The 16080-nt window shown below is 42.7% G+C and overlaps 3 protein-coding genes across 7 annotated transcripts in view; 2 read left to right on the top strand and 1 right to left on the bottom strand.

Moving 5' to 3' along the window:
- Positions 1-478: 478 nt before the first annotated feature.
- On the top strand, positions 479-4112 carry ppp6c (protein phosphatase 6, catalytic subunit). Its single transcript, XM_086170775.1, has 7 exons — positions 479-659; positions 1298-1393; positions 1533-1598; positions 2096-2237; positions 2346-2425; positions 2669-2878; positions 3271-4112. Exons 1-7 carry the CDS (start codon positions 585-587, stop codon positions 3517-3519), a joined length of 918 nt encoding a protein of 305 aa, XP_086026901.1. The 5' UTR covers positions 479-584; the 3' UTR covers positions 3520-4112.
- A 695-nt stretch (positions 4113-4807) lies between these two features.
- dync2i2 (dynein 2 intermediate chain 2) lies at positions 4808-10769 on the top strand. The gene is made up of 9 exons (XM_086171013.1): positions 4808-4979; positions 6020-6274; positions 6421-6530; positions 6860-7017; positions 7120-7229; positions 8125-8295; positions 8989-9221; positions 9294-9451; positions 10388-10769. Exons 1-9 carry the CDS (start codon positions 4902-4904, stop codon positions 10624-10626), a joined length of 1512 nt encoding a protein of 503 aa, XP_086027139.1. The 5' UTR covers positions 4808-4901; the 3' UTR covers positions 10627-10769.
- Positions 10715-16080, bottom strand: part of sptan1 (spectrin alpha, non-erythrocytic 1) — a 34254-nt gene continuing 28888 nt past the window's right edge. For 4 of the 5 annotated variants that reach the window (XM_086171007.1, XM_086171008.1, XM_086171009.1 and 1 more), the window contains 9 exons: positions 15580-15876; positions 15297-15409; positions 14922-14939; positions 12823-12877; positions 12091-12287; positions 11961-12014; positions 11737-11883; positions 11226-11373; positions 10715-11141 (listed from right to left, as the gene is read on the bottom strand). In XM_086171007.1, the coding sequence (XP_086027133.1) occupies positions 11016-11141; positions 11226-11373; positions 11737-11883; positions 11961-12014; positions 12091-12287; positions 12823-12877; positions 14922-14939; positions 15297-15409; positions 15580-15876 (1155 nt within the window). In that variant the 3' untranslated portion in view covers positions 10715-11015. Of the gene's footprint in view, positions 11142-11225; positions 11374-11736; positions 11884-11960; positions 12015-12090; positions 12288-12822; positions 12878-14237; positions 14501-14921; positions 14940-15296; positions 15410-15579; positions 15877-16080 lie in introns of those variants that run through there. The other variant, XM_086171011.1, reaches the window with a different exon arrangement.

Genomic DNA, 16080 nt, shown 5'->3' with positions numbered 1-16080 from the left:
AGACAAAGACTGATTTATGGACCCACAGTGGAAGAAAACCAAATAACACAGATGAAGAAAAAAAAGGGGAAAATAAGAAATGATGAACAGAAATGACTGAAAACAGCTGGTGTTGAATAATCAATTCATTTTCATTATTATAAAATAAGATAGACCCATAGTCCTCAAGGTGAGATGTATCATAATCAACTCTGTGTTGAAGACATCGAACACGTATCTTTATTAGGTTGTCCCAATAACAGAATAGAATGAAGAAAAGCTCCGTTAGAAGCCTTTCAAACAACACGATCCACTAGAATTTGGAGGATGATAAAAAACTCGGATGAAGAACTTTACATGAAGATCGCTTATTTGAACTCAATTTAATACAAATAATAAAATATTTTAAGGGGTTGCTGCAGTTCCACAATTTGACCAGCAGGTGGCGCCAATGTGTCTGTGAAGCGTCAGCACACAACCAGAAGAAGAAGGAGGACGAAGGCGGATGTGACGTAACTGATGATGCTCAGTAGCGAAAAGCAAAAAGAAAAACAATTGCTAGCTGTTAACTGCTTTAGCAGTATTCAGGTCATACCCTTTCAGTAATGGCGCCTCTAGATTTGGATAAGTACGTCGAAATAGCGAGGCATTGCAAGTATCTACCGGAAAACGACCTAAAGGTGAGTTTAAGTGAATTTGTCGCTGTTCGGGGCCGAGGATGGTTTCACTCCGGATGCTATGATGGCGAGACTTGACGTTATACAAACTTTACTTCATGGAGCCTGGTCACTACCTCTGTTCTTCTATCCGAAGAGATATTAATGTCGTTCATTCACACGCCAGCAGGGTACGGACGTTTTTGCAACATTTGTTAGGAAGGTGAAACGGGGAATCTATGACATCTAAGCTAATAGCTAACGTTAGCAGCTGAGTAGGTTGTGATTTTAATAAAAAAAAAAAGAATATCATCCACCTTCCCTCCCTCGCCATTTTGGCCATCATCTCGTCTTCACTCTGCAGGTTTGGTTTTAATTGTTCCTGAAAATTTGAAAATTAAAATTGTAGCTTTTGAATTTGGGTTTGAAATCGTATTGCTAATGTGCATTTTTCTAGGATAGGATCTGTAAGTCGGGTTCTGTCTGGATAATAGGTTCTAACAAGTAATCCAACGCTCATTGACTTGCAAGAATGCAATATGATTATCTTTTATTTTGGCTGCTCATCTTCGAGCTGCAATGTGGTTTTAAGGCCACAAGCTTTTTCAGAAGGAAAACATTGGGGTAGACGCACATATTTATTTATTCATTTTTTTTCCCAGAGGTTATGCGACTACGTTTGTGATTTACTGCTGGAAGAGTCAAATGTTCAGCCTGTTTCTACTCCAGTTACTGTTTGTGGAGATATCCATGGTCAGGTAGGTCACACCATAATGTTTCCTGTAATGATGGATCATTTTTTGACTATTTACATGTGTAACACGAAGTGCAGTATTGGTCTTTTAATATGACAGGGATTATTTTTAAGAGTTACTGTGTTTTCCTCTTCCTTTCTAGTTTTATGATCTATGTGAGCTCTTCAGAACTGGAGGCCAAGTGCCGGACACAAATTACATTTTCATGGTATGTTTATCTTTATATTTGTTTAGTACCAGGTGTGGCAGCTCCAATAAATCAGCTGCTTATCACTTTGAGCAGTGGCCAAAAACTGTATGAGATCAAATTTGATAAAGATGTTGTTATAACTTTTCTCAGTTATGATAGATAACTGAAAGGTTATATATTTTCTAGCTACATGCTGACTTGTCTGTTGTGCCTGCACTGTGAGTTTCTCTTTCTCTTCTGTAATGAAGATTTTCACTCCCAATTTACATGTGACTTTTTCTCCATAATTCAGAAAACAGCACATTTGCAGAGGCAAAAAAGTTTGAACAATTTGGCATTAAAATTTCTGAATTTCTGTAATGAATCCCAAATAAATAAAAGTACAAATTTGAAGATACAATTAAAAAGTTAACCAACATGGAATGAACTGTGACCAGTGTTGCTGATCAGTGTGTGGTACAATCAATAACGTGGCCGTTTCAGGCTCAACGATAATGACATCTCTTTCTCTCCAGGGCGATTTTGTAGACAGAGGATACTATAGCTTGGAGACATTCACACACCTACTGGCTTTAAAAGCTAAGTGGCCAGATCGCATTACACTGCTAAGAGGAAACCATGAAAGCAGACAAATAACACAAGTGTACGGCTTTTACGGTAGGTGACATGTTATTTGTTGCTCATATTTACAAAGTTCAGTAACATGTAATATAAATGAATAGGCTCATGAAGTCATGTTGTCATATATGTTCTGCTCATTTTCAGATGAGTGCCAAACAAAATACGGAAATGCCAACGCCTGGCGATATTGCACTAAAGTATTTGACATGCTAACTGTGGCAGCTGTAAGTAATTTTAATGTTTTCTATTTCTTTTCATTGCCTTTTTCATCAGGGCTGAGTTACAATATCTGGTTGGAATTTCTGCTTAACAGTTAACTCTGAGTTAACGCAGAGCAAATTCTGTAAATGCTGAATATGTAAGCTTTGCAAATGATGTATTGTAACATGCAAAAGCAAATGTAAAAATTGTCTGTTTAACATTTTGTTTCTCTTGCCTGGTTTTCTGACTCATGTCTTATCCTATAGTTGATAGATGAGCAGATCCTGTGTGTCCATGGAGGACTTTCCCCCGATATCAAGACTTTGGACCAAATCCGCACCATTGAACGCAACCAGGAGATTCCCCACAAAGGGGCCTTCTGTGATCTGGTGTGGTCGGATCCAGAGGATGTGGACACCTGGGCTATCAGTCCACGGGGTGCCGGCTGGCTCTTTGGCTCCAAGGTTACAAATGAGGTTAGCAATTACCCAGTATCTACATTTTTCATCTACTATATTTTCTCTGGGCTGTTCTCTTCAGGGGTCTCCACAGCAAATTGTCTTTCTCCGTCTAACCCTGTTCTTTGTGTCTGCTCCTCTCACACTAACTAGTCATGTCCTCTTTCTTTGTGTATTCCAACCTCAGCATCTTTCTTGCACAAACCATAGAGTTGATGTAATATTAAATTCATTCTTTGCTGAGCTTTAGAATAATACAGAAACTGGACTCCATGAATATCGACGGACGTGACAAAGTGTGATATTAGTCTTTCTCAAGGCACCTCAATTGGAGGTGAAGTTGTGCAACCTCAACTCTCTTCCTCCGATCTTCCCTTTTTTGAAGTTCACTGTTGCCTCTCTTGTTTCAGTTTGTCCACATCAACAATCTCAAGCTGATTTGCCGTGCGCATCAGTTGGTTCATGAAGGCTACAAGTTCATGTTTGATGAAAAACTGGTGACGGTGTGGTCTGCACCCAACTACTGCTACCGCTGTGGAAACATCGCCTCCATCATGGTCTTTAAGGATGTGAACAGAAGAGAACCCAAGCTCTTCCGTGCCGTCCCCGACTCAGAGCGCGTCATACCACCACGAACAACCACCCCCTACTTCCTCTAATAACAAGCATCTCTCCTCTCTCCACCTTGTCTAACTTTATTTATATGCAGAACATTTTAAGAAGTCAATGATCAACAGTTTTTTCCCTGGAGCTCCAGTCTCTTCTCACCACACTAGCTCTCTGTTGTCATACCGAAGAACCAAATTTTCTGTGAATTAATATCCCAAATAATTAAAAAAAATTATTCTGATACCTGGCATTCTGGACTGTATAGTGATAGCGTTTTCCCATTAATTATTTCTTTTTTTTTTTTTTTTTTTTCCAATTTTGCTTTCGGTGAGAAAACATTGCTGAATTTTGAGGTCTGTAAGAGGTAAAGCAGCTCAAACCTACTGTGAAAAGTAAAAGCCGCCAGGCCCACCCTGCCACATTTGCCTTGAATACTGGTTCCTGTTAACCTTAATTCTCAGATTTTTTTTTTTCTTTTCTCTTTTGTTTTAAAAAATTCTGCATTCTGTGTTGGTGCACATTTTAAATACAAACTGTCAATACAACTCGTCACAGTGTGTGTGACTAATAGTTTGAAATGTTGCTGTGGCATTTCTGTATCCACATCTTAGGCTTTAAAAATCAATACAATTTTAAAAACAAACCTGAGTGTATGTGTGCATTTTCTTGAAGAGCTCAGCTCGGCAGTTGTTTTTTGGGGAAAATGTTTATCTGAATAATACCAACAGTCTTGTTGATATGGATTGCTGTCATGAAGTCACAAATATCAATCATGAGCAGTTCAATGGGGAAAAGATGGATGGACACCCAGAATTTTAAAGTGCAATGAAATATAGCCAGCTTATCCAGAACAAATGTTTCCATTGCACGGAAAATTAATGCACATGAATCGCGACTAGCTTGAAATAAAATTAGCACTGATTCCTGCGAAAAAGTAATTTTTCTTTTTTAGGTTTTTTCATGTTTTTACAAAATTAACCTTGACTAACGCTGCAGTGTCACTTTTGCGTTATTCAATGACATGTGTAGAGATTCAGAGTAGAATTATAGAATTAGAGAAGAGGGTGCATTTTTAGGTGGAAATAACACAACTTTCTCAACAATTAAAACATGTATTTCTGAGTTAATTGAAAAAAAAAAAAAATTTGGGACACAACTTGAAATTAATACATTGAAAAAAAATGAGTATATACGTAGTATAACGTAGTTTTATAAATTAGCTTGAGAGATGATAAGGCTATGCTGAGGGCCAAAACACACATTCTAATCAAAACGAACATTTGGTTTAACTTCCGGAAGTAAAGCGGAAGTGATGTAATCACAGGATGTAAGGATGTAACCATAGCAACGTAGTGTAAAGATGGTCCCATCGCTGAACGCTCGGTCCACCTCGACGAACTGACATTGACTGAAAACCTCCGCAAACGCGGACATGTTTACGGACGAAGTCCAGAGGTCGGTGTGCGTCGAGTCGTCATGGCGGCAGGCCCGGCATTCGGAGCAGCAGTCGGTACGTCTGAGAAACAACCGGCGGCTGACGGACGGAAGCCGGCTAACATCACAATCCCGTAAAGGGTTAGCATGAGCATTGCTATGCTAACATTAGCCAACCCGAAAAGCGGTGAATACTCCAGCTTTAGCTTCACTAGTATCACTACTTTTAACACGAATTTCAAGAGATCACCAACAAACTGACAATATTTATTGGACTTTTATGCTTCATTAATGATATACTCAAGTAACATGTATTATTTCAACACGACATAGGAAAATATAGTATAAAACTTTGCAGGGGTTTGCACACGTTTTGTTATGTTTAATACAAGCTTATACCCAGTGAAGAATACCCTATTGAATAAAGATGCCATTTTTTCCACAATCAGAAGATTTAAAAGAAAAAAAGGACTGCAACAATAACCGCATAAATTCATGAACCAATAAATGTGGAATACTGATTGATCGAATCCCACAGGTATCACATCTAGGTGGTATTTAAGGAATACTGCTTGTGGATCCTGGTGTAAGGCGACATTCAATAATATAATATTTTTAAAGACAACTGCAATATGACTTTTTGTGAAATCCAAAATATTTATCAAGTAAAGGTATTTATGTTCTCCAAATTAAACTGATGGGAGAAACAACCTCGATTTGCATGACAAGAATACATGTTTAAAGTTGTTATTGTCCTCAGTGATTATTTGTAAAGAAATGATTTGCAACATTAACTCAATCTAATGTCCTTTTCATTCAAATAATATATTGTTGTATAAATTACAATATGTTTCCCAGTTCAATTTTTTTTTTACCCTGATTTACCAAAATCGAATACATTTACTTTTTTTTTTACTTCTTCTTTTAAGGAGTGGGTTATATTTCACTAAATAAATAAATGTTTTTATCAACATGATTTAATATAGTCTGTGAAACATCCAAGACATTGGCAGAATCTACCCGCTATGTGCCCCTTCATCCTGATGAATACTGCTGAAGTCTTATGATGAAGTAGTTAAAGCAGTTGAATAGATTGAAGCTACTTCCGTTTTTCAGAGAGGCTGTCAGACTGCAGCCCTTCACAACACCGAAGCGGGCGTTCAGACTGCGCTCACATCCGTCATCGGGACCCAGACGGAGACCCAGGAAAGTGAGCCGCCCTTCCAGTGTGACGGTGACGGGGTAGAGGCTCCGGGCCTGAAGGACTTCCTGCAGAGGGTGGAGGACAGAGTCATCAGGGAGCTGGTCAAAAATGCCAGGAGTCATGCTTTTGATGGTTTCCAGGCAAACTGGGAGGATCACAGTGAGATGGTAGGAAGGAAACGCAATCAGACAAAAAAGCTGTACTTGAAATGCTAGTTAGCAAATGTAGAAATTAAGATTTTGTTGATGTTGATCTGTTACTAGTCTCACCGTTGAAAATCAATTTACTTATGAACTTATTGTGGTATCTGCAGGTTTGCTGCCTCCATCGACTGGAACATCCCAGTGCACAAGAGCAAAACCTCCATATCAGCTGTGTGTCCTGGAACTGCACTGGTGCAGTTATCGCCTGCGCCTATGGTCGGTATGTCGATAACAGTAAAAATAATTTTTTATCTCTTTTGGTTTTACAACAACTTTATTTATCTTAGCTTACCTTTAATCATCACTTGGAGTGTAACATTGTGTATGTGAAACTGTAAGACCTTTAAAAAAATGACGAAGGTGGTTTTCAAAACTGTTATGTGCAGAAAAATCTTGTTTTTACATTTCTGTTTAACATAAACCGATCTTTCTGCTGTCAATGAAACCCAGTCAAGAGTCGACAGTATTCTTCCACTTCCACTTATTGCAGGCAGACATGAGGCCGAATTGTGCGTTTTTTTTTTTTTGTTTTGTTTTTTTGGGATTCAGGATTTCAGATGGCGACTGGGGGACGGACAAGTCCTACGTGTGCACGTGGAACCTGGACCGCCGCGGCCTGAATCCCAAACGAGCGGATCAAGTCATAGACGTTTCCACTGTCGTCACAGCAATGTGCTGTCACCCTGAGCAGCCTGCCCTCATCGCAGGTAGACGCCGTCCACAGCATCTGCTGACACAAGCCTTTATGGCACAACTGAGTGTTTGTGTGTGTGTGTGTGTGTGTGTGTGTTGACACGCCGTGGGCACAGGTGGTCTGTACAGCGGAGAGGTGGTGGTCTGGGACACCAGCCGGACCAAAGACCCTGTACTGGCCCAGACTGGGATGTCCAAAGACAGCCACAGAGAGCCGGTCTACCAGGTGGGCCACCCGCCCTTTAACACTTCCTGTTTGCTCATTTTTATTCAAAACTACCGTAGATGCAGCTCAGTGCACGGCCACTGACTATTCATCTCACAATGCAAGAAGAGTAAGAATAAGAATAAGAACAACTTTATTTATCCCGAAGGAAATTGTTGTGCCAGTTTCAAGTAAAACATAACAATAATAAATAATAGTAGGAAATTGTATAAACAGTAAACAAAAAAACAAAAAAAAAAAGAGGGGGGGAAAAGAAATACAAATAAAATTATAAAGTGTCAAAGTGTCAAGGCTATAAAGTGTTTTAAGGTCTTAATTGCAAAGCACCCCCAAAACGTAAATAAAAGAAAATAAGAATCAGACTTTTTAATTCCTTTCCCTTCAGCCGCAGGGAATCTCCAAATCTTTGTACTTAAGACCTTAAGACACTTTATAACCTTGACTTGTTACTTAGACACTTTATAGTTTTATTTGTGTTTCTTATTCTCTCCCCCCCTTTTTATACTGTTTATACAATTTCCTATTATTTATTATTGTTATGTTTTACTTGAAACTGGCTCAACAATTTCCTTCGGGGTGAATAAAGTTGTTCTTATTCTTATTCTTATCATAAAAACTGTACATAAGAAAATATTAATATACTACATCATCAAAAATTCTTTGAGAAAAATGTGTCAAAATTGTCATTGGCGTGTCATTTATGGTTAATGTACCCTGCATGTTTTAAATGAGACTACTAATTTAAGTTTTACCAATAATAAAGTGTAGCTATGAGTTTTTTTAAAGAACTCATAAGATACTTTGGTTGATGAAACAAGAGAAGAACTGTTACTATTAACACTCATGTGCAAGAGTCTGACTGCACCATGTTAATAGACTGTGTGTGTGTGTGTAGGTTTCCTGGGTCCCCTTAGAGAAGAAAGGGCAGTTTGGCTTGCTGAGCGGCAGCTCGGGAGGCCAGGTGCTGCTGTGGGGGTTGGACTGGGAGCAGGGCAGCTTTGTCCTGAGCGCCGCCTACATCCTGGTGCAACAACAGGTTCCCCACTGCGGCAGCTACGGCTTCAAGGTCAGTCTGGGGGAAAAACAAAATCAAACCACTTACACACCAAGCAGCCGCTTTGTGAAATCAGCATTTGCCTCAATATGTAATGATGTGAACTCTGCAAAACAGTGTCATATTTCAACAGCATTAGCTTCTCTGAAATGCTTCCACTTATCCAAAGAGCCCTTAATGGTCAGCCGGAGCTCCGATTATCCTGCTGAGCCCCGACACAACTGCTATTTGTGGTTACTCTCGACTCCGAAACTGAATTATCATCCTAGATCCATCAGGCTTTTTCTGTGGAACATCTTCATGTCAATGTACGCAGATAGATTTCTAATGCTTTTGATAGAGTTATAGTAAATAGACTTGCCAAAGCCGTTTGAAATGAAAAAAAAAACACATCCCATATGCTGTTATAGGCCTAAAAATTCCAACGATGCACTGAGTCTCTCCTTTGTTAAACCCCTAGTAGCTTTAACTATTATCTTCCAACACACACCTTTCCTGGCTTTTGAGAGAGATCATACATGAAAATAACACCTTAAAAGAAACCTTTTCTGTGAAGATTCTCTGTCACCCAGGTCATGGTCTTCGTCTGCTGTCAGCCTTGTGCATGCAGAAGATGCTGTCTTATCTGAAGGAATAAATGCCAACAGTGAGAGTCGCAACCAGAATCTGGAGTAAAGAATCTGAGTAAAGGTTGTGACCTTTCAGGGCCGAGGCAGCAGCTTTGTGGGCGTCACCTCCTTGGCTCTTTCCCCCTGGGACTCCGACACGTTCCTGGTGGGCTCGGAGGGCGGCCTGCTGCTCAGGTGCTCCTTCTCGTCCCAGACCCCCGCTGCGGTGGCACACGAAGGTCAGAGCGTGACCCCGAGAGCCCCGGCCGTTTTCTCCTTCAAGCCTGGCAGCGGCCCCGTTTACTCCATCCAGTGCTCGCCTTTCCACAGGTGAGGATTCAGCTCACTTCGTCCGTGCGCCGCTTCAAGTTTAACTGAGGGATTTAACGGTGTCTTTGGTAGGAACCTGTTCCTGAGCGCAGGGACTGACGGCCTGGCCCACCTCCACTCCCTGCTGCAGACCGACCCGCTGCTCTCGCTCCGGGTGTCCGATTCCTATGTCTTCAAGGTGCAGTGGTCGCCGACCAGGCCGCTGCTTTTTGCTGCGGCCACCGGACATGGTACTTTTTCAACCCCTCCTGTTCTTCTCTGACATCTTGATAACAGGCCTAACGGTCCAATGATACATTTTGACCTAGCCTTTTTTTTTACATAGCGTGATTAGATTAGATTCAACTTCACTGTCATTATACAGGACTGTCTCAGAAAATTTGAATATTGTGATAAAGTTCTTTATCTTCTGTAATGCAATTACAAAAAAAAAAATGTCATACACTCTGGATTCATTACAAATCAACTGAAATATTGTAAGCCTTTTATTATTTTAATATTGCCGATTATGGCTCACATCTCAAGAAAACTCAAAAATCCTATCTCAAAATATTAAAATATCATGAAAAAGTAATTCTTGTTTTTTTAATTACATTACAGAAGATAAAGAACTTTAGCACAATATTCTAATTTTCTGAGACAGTCCTGTAGGGCAACAAAATGTAGTTTAGCATTTAACAAGAAGTGCAAAAATCAGCAGGTGCAGATAGAATAAATTAAATAAGTCTGACATAGTGAGTTATATCAGTGATATACCAGTGATTTACAGATTGATTACTATGTACATTTCATACAGATGGACATATACACTACATGTGATACAAATGAACAGTCCCTGACTAAATAGACGGGAGAATATTTGGTTATATGAGGTTCCATGTAAATATTAAGCATAGCTAGAGAAATAAAATTTGCTAAGAGATAAGAACTATAGGCTTTTTCCATATTTTGTGTTTTGCAGGTAAATGGATGATTTTTTTTTTCTGTTTTATAGGTATACTGATAAATGGGTGTTTATTTAGTAATATGATCCCATGACTTGACGGGAACAGTAATCTTTCATCCATTCACAATGTCATTTTCAAAAACCTTGAGCTTTTTAAGGAGATCAGAATGTCACATCCAGTCGTTGCGTTCACTGATGTCGCTTCTCCTCCTTATCCAAGGTGAGGTGCAGATATTCGACCTGGGCCTCAGATCCCTGAAGCCGGCGGCCACCATCGACCAGGGCGGCGACGGCCACGGGGCTACCTGCTTGGCCTTCAACTCAAAGAACCCTCGACTGCTGGCGGCGGGGAAAACCGACGGGATCGTCTACATTTGGCAGCTGAGCAGCGATCTGACGGAGCAGATTCCCACAGAGAGCAGCCAGCTGGAGCAGATAGCCAGCCAAGTGGCGGACTGAGACCCTCCGGACTGGGTGGCAGCCGCAGACGGGGCGGTTTTGTCGAATCCCTTGGGCTGAGAAACCGAAGGAAGCACGAGAGACGAGGTTTCCAGTTCTAACCAGAAGCGTTTATTAAAGCACACTGCAGTTAAGGTGTTTCAACTTTACTGGTACTATTCATTGAAAGCACGAGCTAACACCGCTAAAACAATCACATTCAAATGCAGACAGATCAACTATGCAATCATGAGAAGCACAACGACTTTGGGGAGAGCGAGATACATGGAGTACAGCTAGTTCTTATTAGTGAGTATTCCTAGTGCCAGTCATGCAGCTTCAGCCGTGGTCGTGTTAAGAGTGTGTGTGGGGAGAAACGCATCCCGATTAGTCACCGGTGGGAAGGGGGATCAGTTGACAAATAGTGAGCGGGTGAATTCAACAAAGTCGAAAGCCGACGGGAGCTCGCGGCCCTTGCTGTCCAAGTAGGGTTTCATGTGCGAGAGGCAATAATCCGCCTGCTCCTTGGTGAGATTCTGAAAAGACAAACGCGACGGTTAGTCTTACGCGCACACACACACACTGGATCCCGACAGATGAGAGCGGCAAACACTCCCCACCTGGTAGAGTTCCTCTTTGGTCACGTAGGGTTTGTTCTCGGTGCTCAGAGCTCGGAAGGCGCTCTCGATCTCCTCGCTGGATTTGACGTTCTCGGTTTCGCGGCTGATCATGAAGGCCATGTACTCCTGCAAGGACACGTTTCCATCCCTGCAAACACAAAGACCTCGCCGTCAGCGGCAACTCGACGACGCCACAGGGTACGCTGCTCCTGAGCCGTCGTATGGATTTTATTTATTCTAAGAAAGCAAAGTCGAGTTCTACGAATAAACTGATAGTCCATAGTGGTTTTGCTGCAATCGCGATGTGGAGGGGATTGCAGGTGAAGTCACTTGAATCCTGCACTCTTGAGTTAACACGTATCCCTCTGCCGATGAAGGGACTTTTATTCAGTGCTCTTGCTGGGAGCAGAGAGCACGCATCCTTCAGTCTGACTCAGAAGTCCCAAGAATTGACTTCCCGTCTCCGCTTTTCTAACATTAAATCAAGAAGTAAACTGTGAGTCCGACAGACCTGTTGGGATCCACGGTGTCCAGTATGGCCTCGAACTCTTGGTCGGGTTCGCCCTCCTCCACCATGGGCAGGTCGTAGCCCAACGAGCGCAAACAGGACTTGAACTCCTGGTGGTTCAGACGGCCCGACTTCTCCTTGTCGAAGTGCCTGCACACACAGGGGGGTAAAGATGAGGGCGTGACCCGGAAGCGCGACGAGCCGGAGGTGGAATCGGAGCCACGTACTTGAACATCATGCTGAACTCCTTGAGAGCCTCTTCCGTGACTCCGGTGGTGTTCCTAGGAGGAAGAGCGGATCGGGTTAATGCGTGACCTCCGGCGAACCCGGGAGCCGTACGGGGCCGCCGCTGTTTACCTGGCCTGGATCTGCTGCTCCAGGTTGTGCTGCATCCTCATTCCCAGCTGGTCGAGTTGGTCCCACTGCTGGGCCAGACCCACCGTGCTGTGCTCCGTGTACTTGTTGTCCAGGATCAGCGCTTCCTCCATGGCCGCTCCCAAGTCCTCGATCTTCTTCAGCTGGCTACGCATGGCCCGGATTTCCTGGTGTTTACGCTTCACGCGCACACAAAAACAACATTTTTTTGTTTTAAATTTGAACAAACCGCTGTTTGCGAAGGTACTCCTGTCACAAATGGTCTTCTGTTCTCTTTGAAGCCTTGCAAAAATCCCCAAACCAGGGAAATTCAAGCTAAGACTTCCCTGTCAGATGATCTGATCCAGCACCAAAACATACTGAATATCTATTTATTATCCATCATTTCTGAAGAGGACGTGATGAAAGACTCGCTTATGGTTTCGGTCATTTCTGGGAAAGCTGTATTGCGACTCGGGTATTTCATTTGTGTTGTACAAGAAAACCCACGAGGTTCACTTCTGTGAACCAAGCCAGCTAACTTCGGGTTCAGCGCCCAGATCTTGTTGCTGTCCTACAATTTCCGACCAAGTAGCTTCTTACTAACTATATATCCGAGCAGCGTCTTCTCTACTGTAAGGACTGAGCCATTTGCCTGTGACTGACTCGTTGCTGCTTCATCAGTGCAAATTAACTCTGACAACATCCCATGATTTCCTCTTGTGATATTCTTACCTTGGTGGCCTCCAACTGGGACTCCAGCGTGCCCGATTCTTCCACCATGCATGATCTGACCGCCCGAAAGAAAATACGTTAGAGGGGATAGAACGGGCAATGACCGTCAGCACAAGATAATTCAAAGAAAAAGGCAAAAAACTCATGGGTTCACTCGCTTCTTTGACAGAAGGTGCACAAATCAGACTCTACGGTTCATTATTTGGCAGGGGACTACATGATCTGAAAAATGGGTTTGTAATGTGGGGGTTTAACTGTGGATTCCAGGCCAGAAGGTCTACTGGTGACCATGCAAGGTTAGAGGACAGCTGCGTTTGGCGGATCATCGATGTGAGACTTCCTTCAGGCAGGCTGACCAAAGATCCAAAGTGATCTACCTTATGTATTTTCCTGGTCGCGCACCGGAAGCCAACACGGTGATGTTTCTACCCCTAACAGTGACTGCGCACAATGAATCGACCAGAAAGGAAAGACGGCGGCGCAACGAGGGCTCAGACTGGTGTTGCAGACCGGTGAAGGAAAAACACTCCTGACTGCGAGGAAAAATCCAGAGAAAACTTGCAACCGCAAAAACGGATGGATAATTAACTCACCGAATCACAAATACAGATTAGTGAAACCGGTGGAAGGAGCCTGAGTTTGTCCACTGAGCTAAAATAAAACAAATGTAGCCCGATAAACTCAATGGATATAAAGCAACAAATCCCCCCCCAAAAACGTTTGTAAATCAAACTGGTTTAACTTCGCTTTTTCCTGAATATTTTCATTACCGTCAAAACTTATTTGCGGAAATAAAGGGGCTTTTTTTTTTTTCCCCTTCCAAAAGAGTTACCATAATTTCCGGACTATAAGCCGCTACTTTTCTTTCACACGCTTTGAACACTGCGGCTTAAACAAGGATGCGTCTAATTTATGGATTTTCTTGGGCAAACGAGCTTCACGCCGCCAAAACATTTCGCCTCGTCACGTCGGACCGATTAAATTACTGTGAAATTCTGAGGCCGTTCAATTCTGACACCGAAGACGACAACTTGAATGGTTTTAGTGCGCACTTTTCCTTGTGTTGTTTATTATTAATCTTTATCATCAGCCGTGTTACAGGCACTGTTAGGAAAAATACATTTCCAATATGTGTTTGTGGATGTTACAAGTAGGTATTTAATTAAATTGTGTAAATATCTTATGTTGCAACATGGACACCTGCAACTTATAGACAAGTGCGGCCTATATATGCACACATATATTTATTTGGTTATTTTTAGCCGGTGCGGCTTATATTCAGGTTTGCTTAATAGTCCAGAAATGACGGTACCTTCTTTAAAAGACCAACCTGAAACCCGTTTATAACTAAAACTACCTAAAAAAAAAAAAAAAGTCTGTTGCAAGCTAGAAAATCTCATTTAATTTTTTCTAAGAAATATATGAGGCCATAACCGGGTTGGAAGTAGAGCTAACTGCAGCCGGAAAGGGAGGAGGTGGGTGGGGGTGTTAAGATGTGAACGGACAACCCAACGGGGTGGTTTTAGACAGCAGTGCACGAGGTCACACACACACACACACTGCGTGTGTCAGGAGAAAACACAAGGCACCAGAGCGATGCTTGAGAGAGCTTGACCTTCCAGACAGATCATCAGCAACCTGGTACTGATAGACACAGATAACCCGCCGATAGGCTATGCTATTCAAAGAGAGAGGGGGGGGTCACATGTGCGTAAAGATCATTTGTCAACATCGAGAAAAAGAGGGAGAAAATCACTCAGGAAACAAATCAGACGGTGATGCAAATTCAAAATAAGGCTATGATTCACGTTTGCGTGGTCACAATTCATCATCCTCATCATCATCATCAGTTCGCGCACACAGATGGGAAACAAACCAAAAGAAAAACCGACATATTAAATAATAGTCGCCATATTTTGGATGCCTCTCTCTCTCTGCAATGATGCCGTGATCTCAAATCTAGACTTCCTTGGTGATGGATTGAAAAATTAGCACTATTATTGTTCCTAAAACCACCTGACTGGGATGTCTTTTTGTTTCCCCTAAACATTTGTTCCCCGTCCGTGCGTCAAAGTAGAAAAAAAAAAAGGGATATTAACCCGTCCAGAAGATACGTCCTGATTTTCAGCGTGATTCCAAGCAGGCGGGGGAGGAGCGGGAAAGAGAAAGGAGACACAAAACATGTTAGAGGCAGTCATGTTGCGATGATGAATCAATTAAAAAAAAAAAAAAAATGATTACAGAAGGAACTCAGTGCTGTTAAAACGCTATAAACACAGCAGAGATGCAAATCACTGCGCAAACTCATCATTTATTAGACATATTCCAATTTTCTCGATATGTAGTTTTTAGTCTTGTGTACAAAATGGAGAATTTGTTCTCCTGATTCAAAGGCGGGGTGACAGATCACTGCTAAGTAATGATCATTTGAGGGCAGCGGTGCAGAAATCCCCCGTGCTTTCCCCGATTCCTACCTGGTCTCCTGCAGCCACTGGTGGAAAGTGTTGGCGTGCTGCGCAAACTCCTGCCGGAGCTTGTCGTTCTCCTCCTGCCTCCTCTGCTCTTTCTGTAACTCCAGCTCTCGCTCCTGAACGCCGCATTCACGGACACGGGTTGTTAGTCGGGGTTAGCGGTTTCAGGAAATGGAAAGGGAAACTCGTGTTCGATTCTGTATCCGGATCCGCAAATATTTCACTGGCGATGGAGTTAACAGTGGTAACGTGTGATACGGAAACTGAAAAGGGAGCGGATGCTGACCTTGATGATCTTCTGCAGGTTCCTCCAGGTCTCCTCCAGCGCCTCCATGGTGAACCAGGTGTACGGGTTGGACACCACCTGGTAGCTCTTGATCTGCTGGTCCAGCTCGGCCAGCTGGTTGAAGTCGGCCTGGGCGGAGCTGAGCGAGGAGCGGAAGGCCTCGTGGGCCTCGCGCAGAGCCCGGATCTCCTCCAGAGAGTTGCACCTCACCGGGTCCGTCAGATCCTCTTCGGCGTTCTCGAACCAGCTGTTGAAGGCGGACGCTTTCTTGGCGAAAGTCAGGAACAAGTCCTCCACCTGAAGCGGTCAAAACAGGTTCCATTGATTTTTGTAAATTGATATATATTTGCCGCACTAGAGGGCGCACCTAAAAGCGTTTCAGCTTCTCAAAAACCGACAGCGCGCCTTATAATCCAGTGCGCCTTATATATGGATCAATATTGAGCCGCAAGAGGTCTCGCAACTCAATTTTCTCCCGTAAAAGAAGTAGCAGGCGATGCA

This window comes from Fistularia commersonii, chromosome 23 (assembly GCF_037954325.1).
Source record: "Fistularia commersonii isolate RoL2024-O1a breed Wild chromosome 23, RoL_Fcom_v1.0, whole genome shotgun sequence".
Lineage (NCBI taxonomy): Eukaryota > Metazoa > Chordata > Actinopteri > Syngnathiformes > Fistulariidae > Fistularia > Fistularia commersonii.
The sequence above is the reverse complement of the archived record's forward strand: the minus strand, read 5'-3'. Positions and strand labels throughout refer to the sequence as shown.

Coding starts and splice junctions, on each gene's coding strand:
- ppp6c (XM_086170775.1), top strand. CDS start 585: ATGGCGCCTCTAGATTTGGATAAGTACGTCGAAATAGCGAGGCATTGC. Junction 660..1,297: donor TACCGGAAAACGACCTAAAG/GTGAGTTTAAGT, acceptor TTTTTTTCCCAG/AGGTTATGCGACTACGTTTG. Junction 1,394..1,532: donor GTGGAGATATCCATGGTCAG/GTAGGTCACACC, acceptor CTTCCTTTCTAG/TTTTATGATCTATGTGAGCT.
- dync2i2 (XM_086171013.1), top strand. CDS start 4,902: ATGTTTACGGACGAAGTCCAGAGGTCGGTGTGCGTCGAGTCGTCATGG. Junction 4,980..6,019: donor GGCATTCGGAGCAGCAGTCG/GTACGTCTGAGA, acceptor TCCGTTTTTCAG/AGAGGCTGTCAGACTGCAGC. Junction 9,222..9,293: donor CAGTGCTCGCCTTTCCACAG/GTGAGGATTCAG, acceptor TGTCTTTGGTAG/GAACCTGTTCCTGAGCGCAG.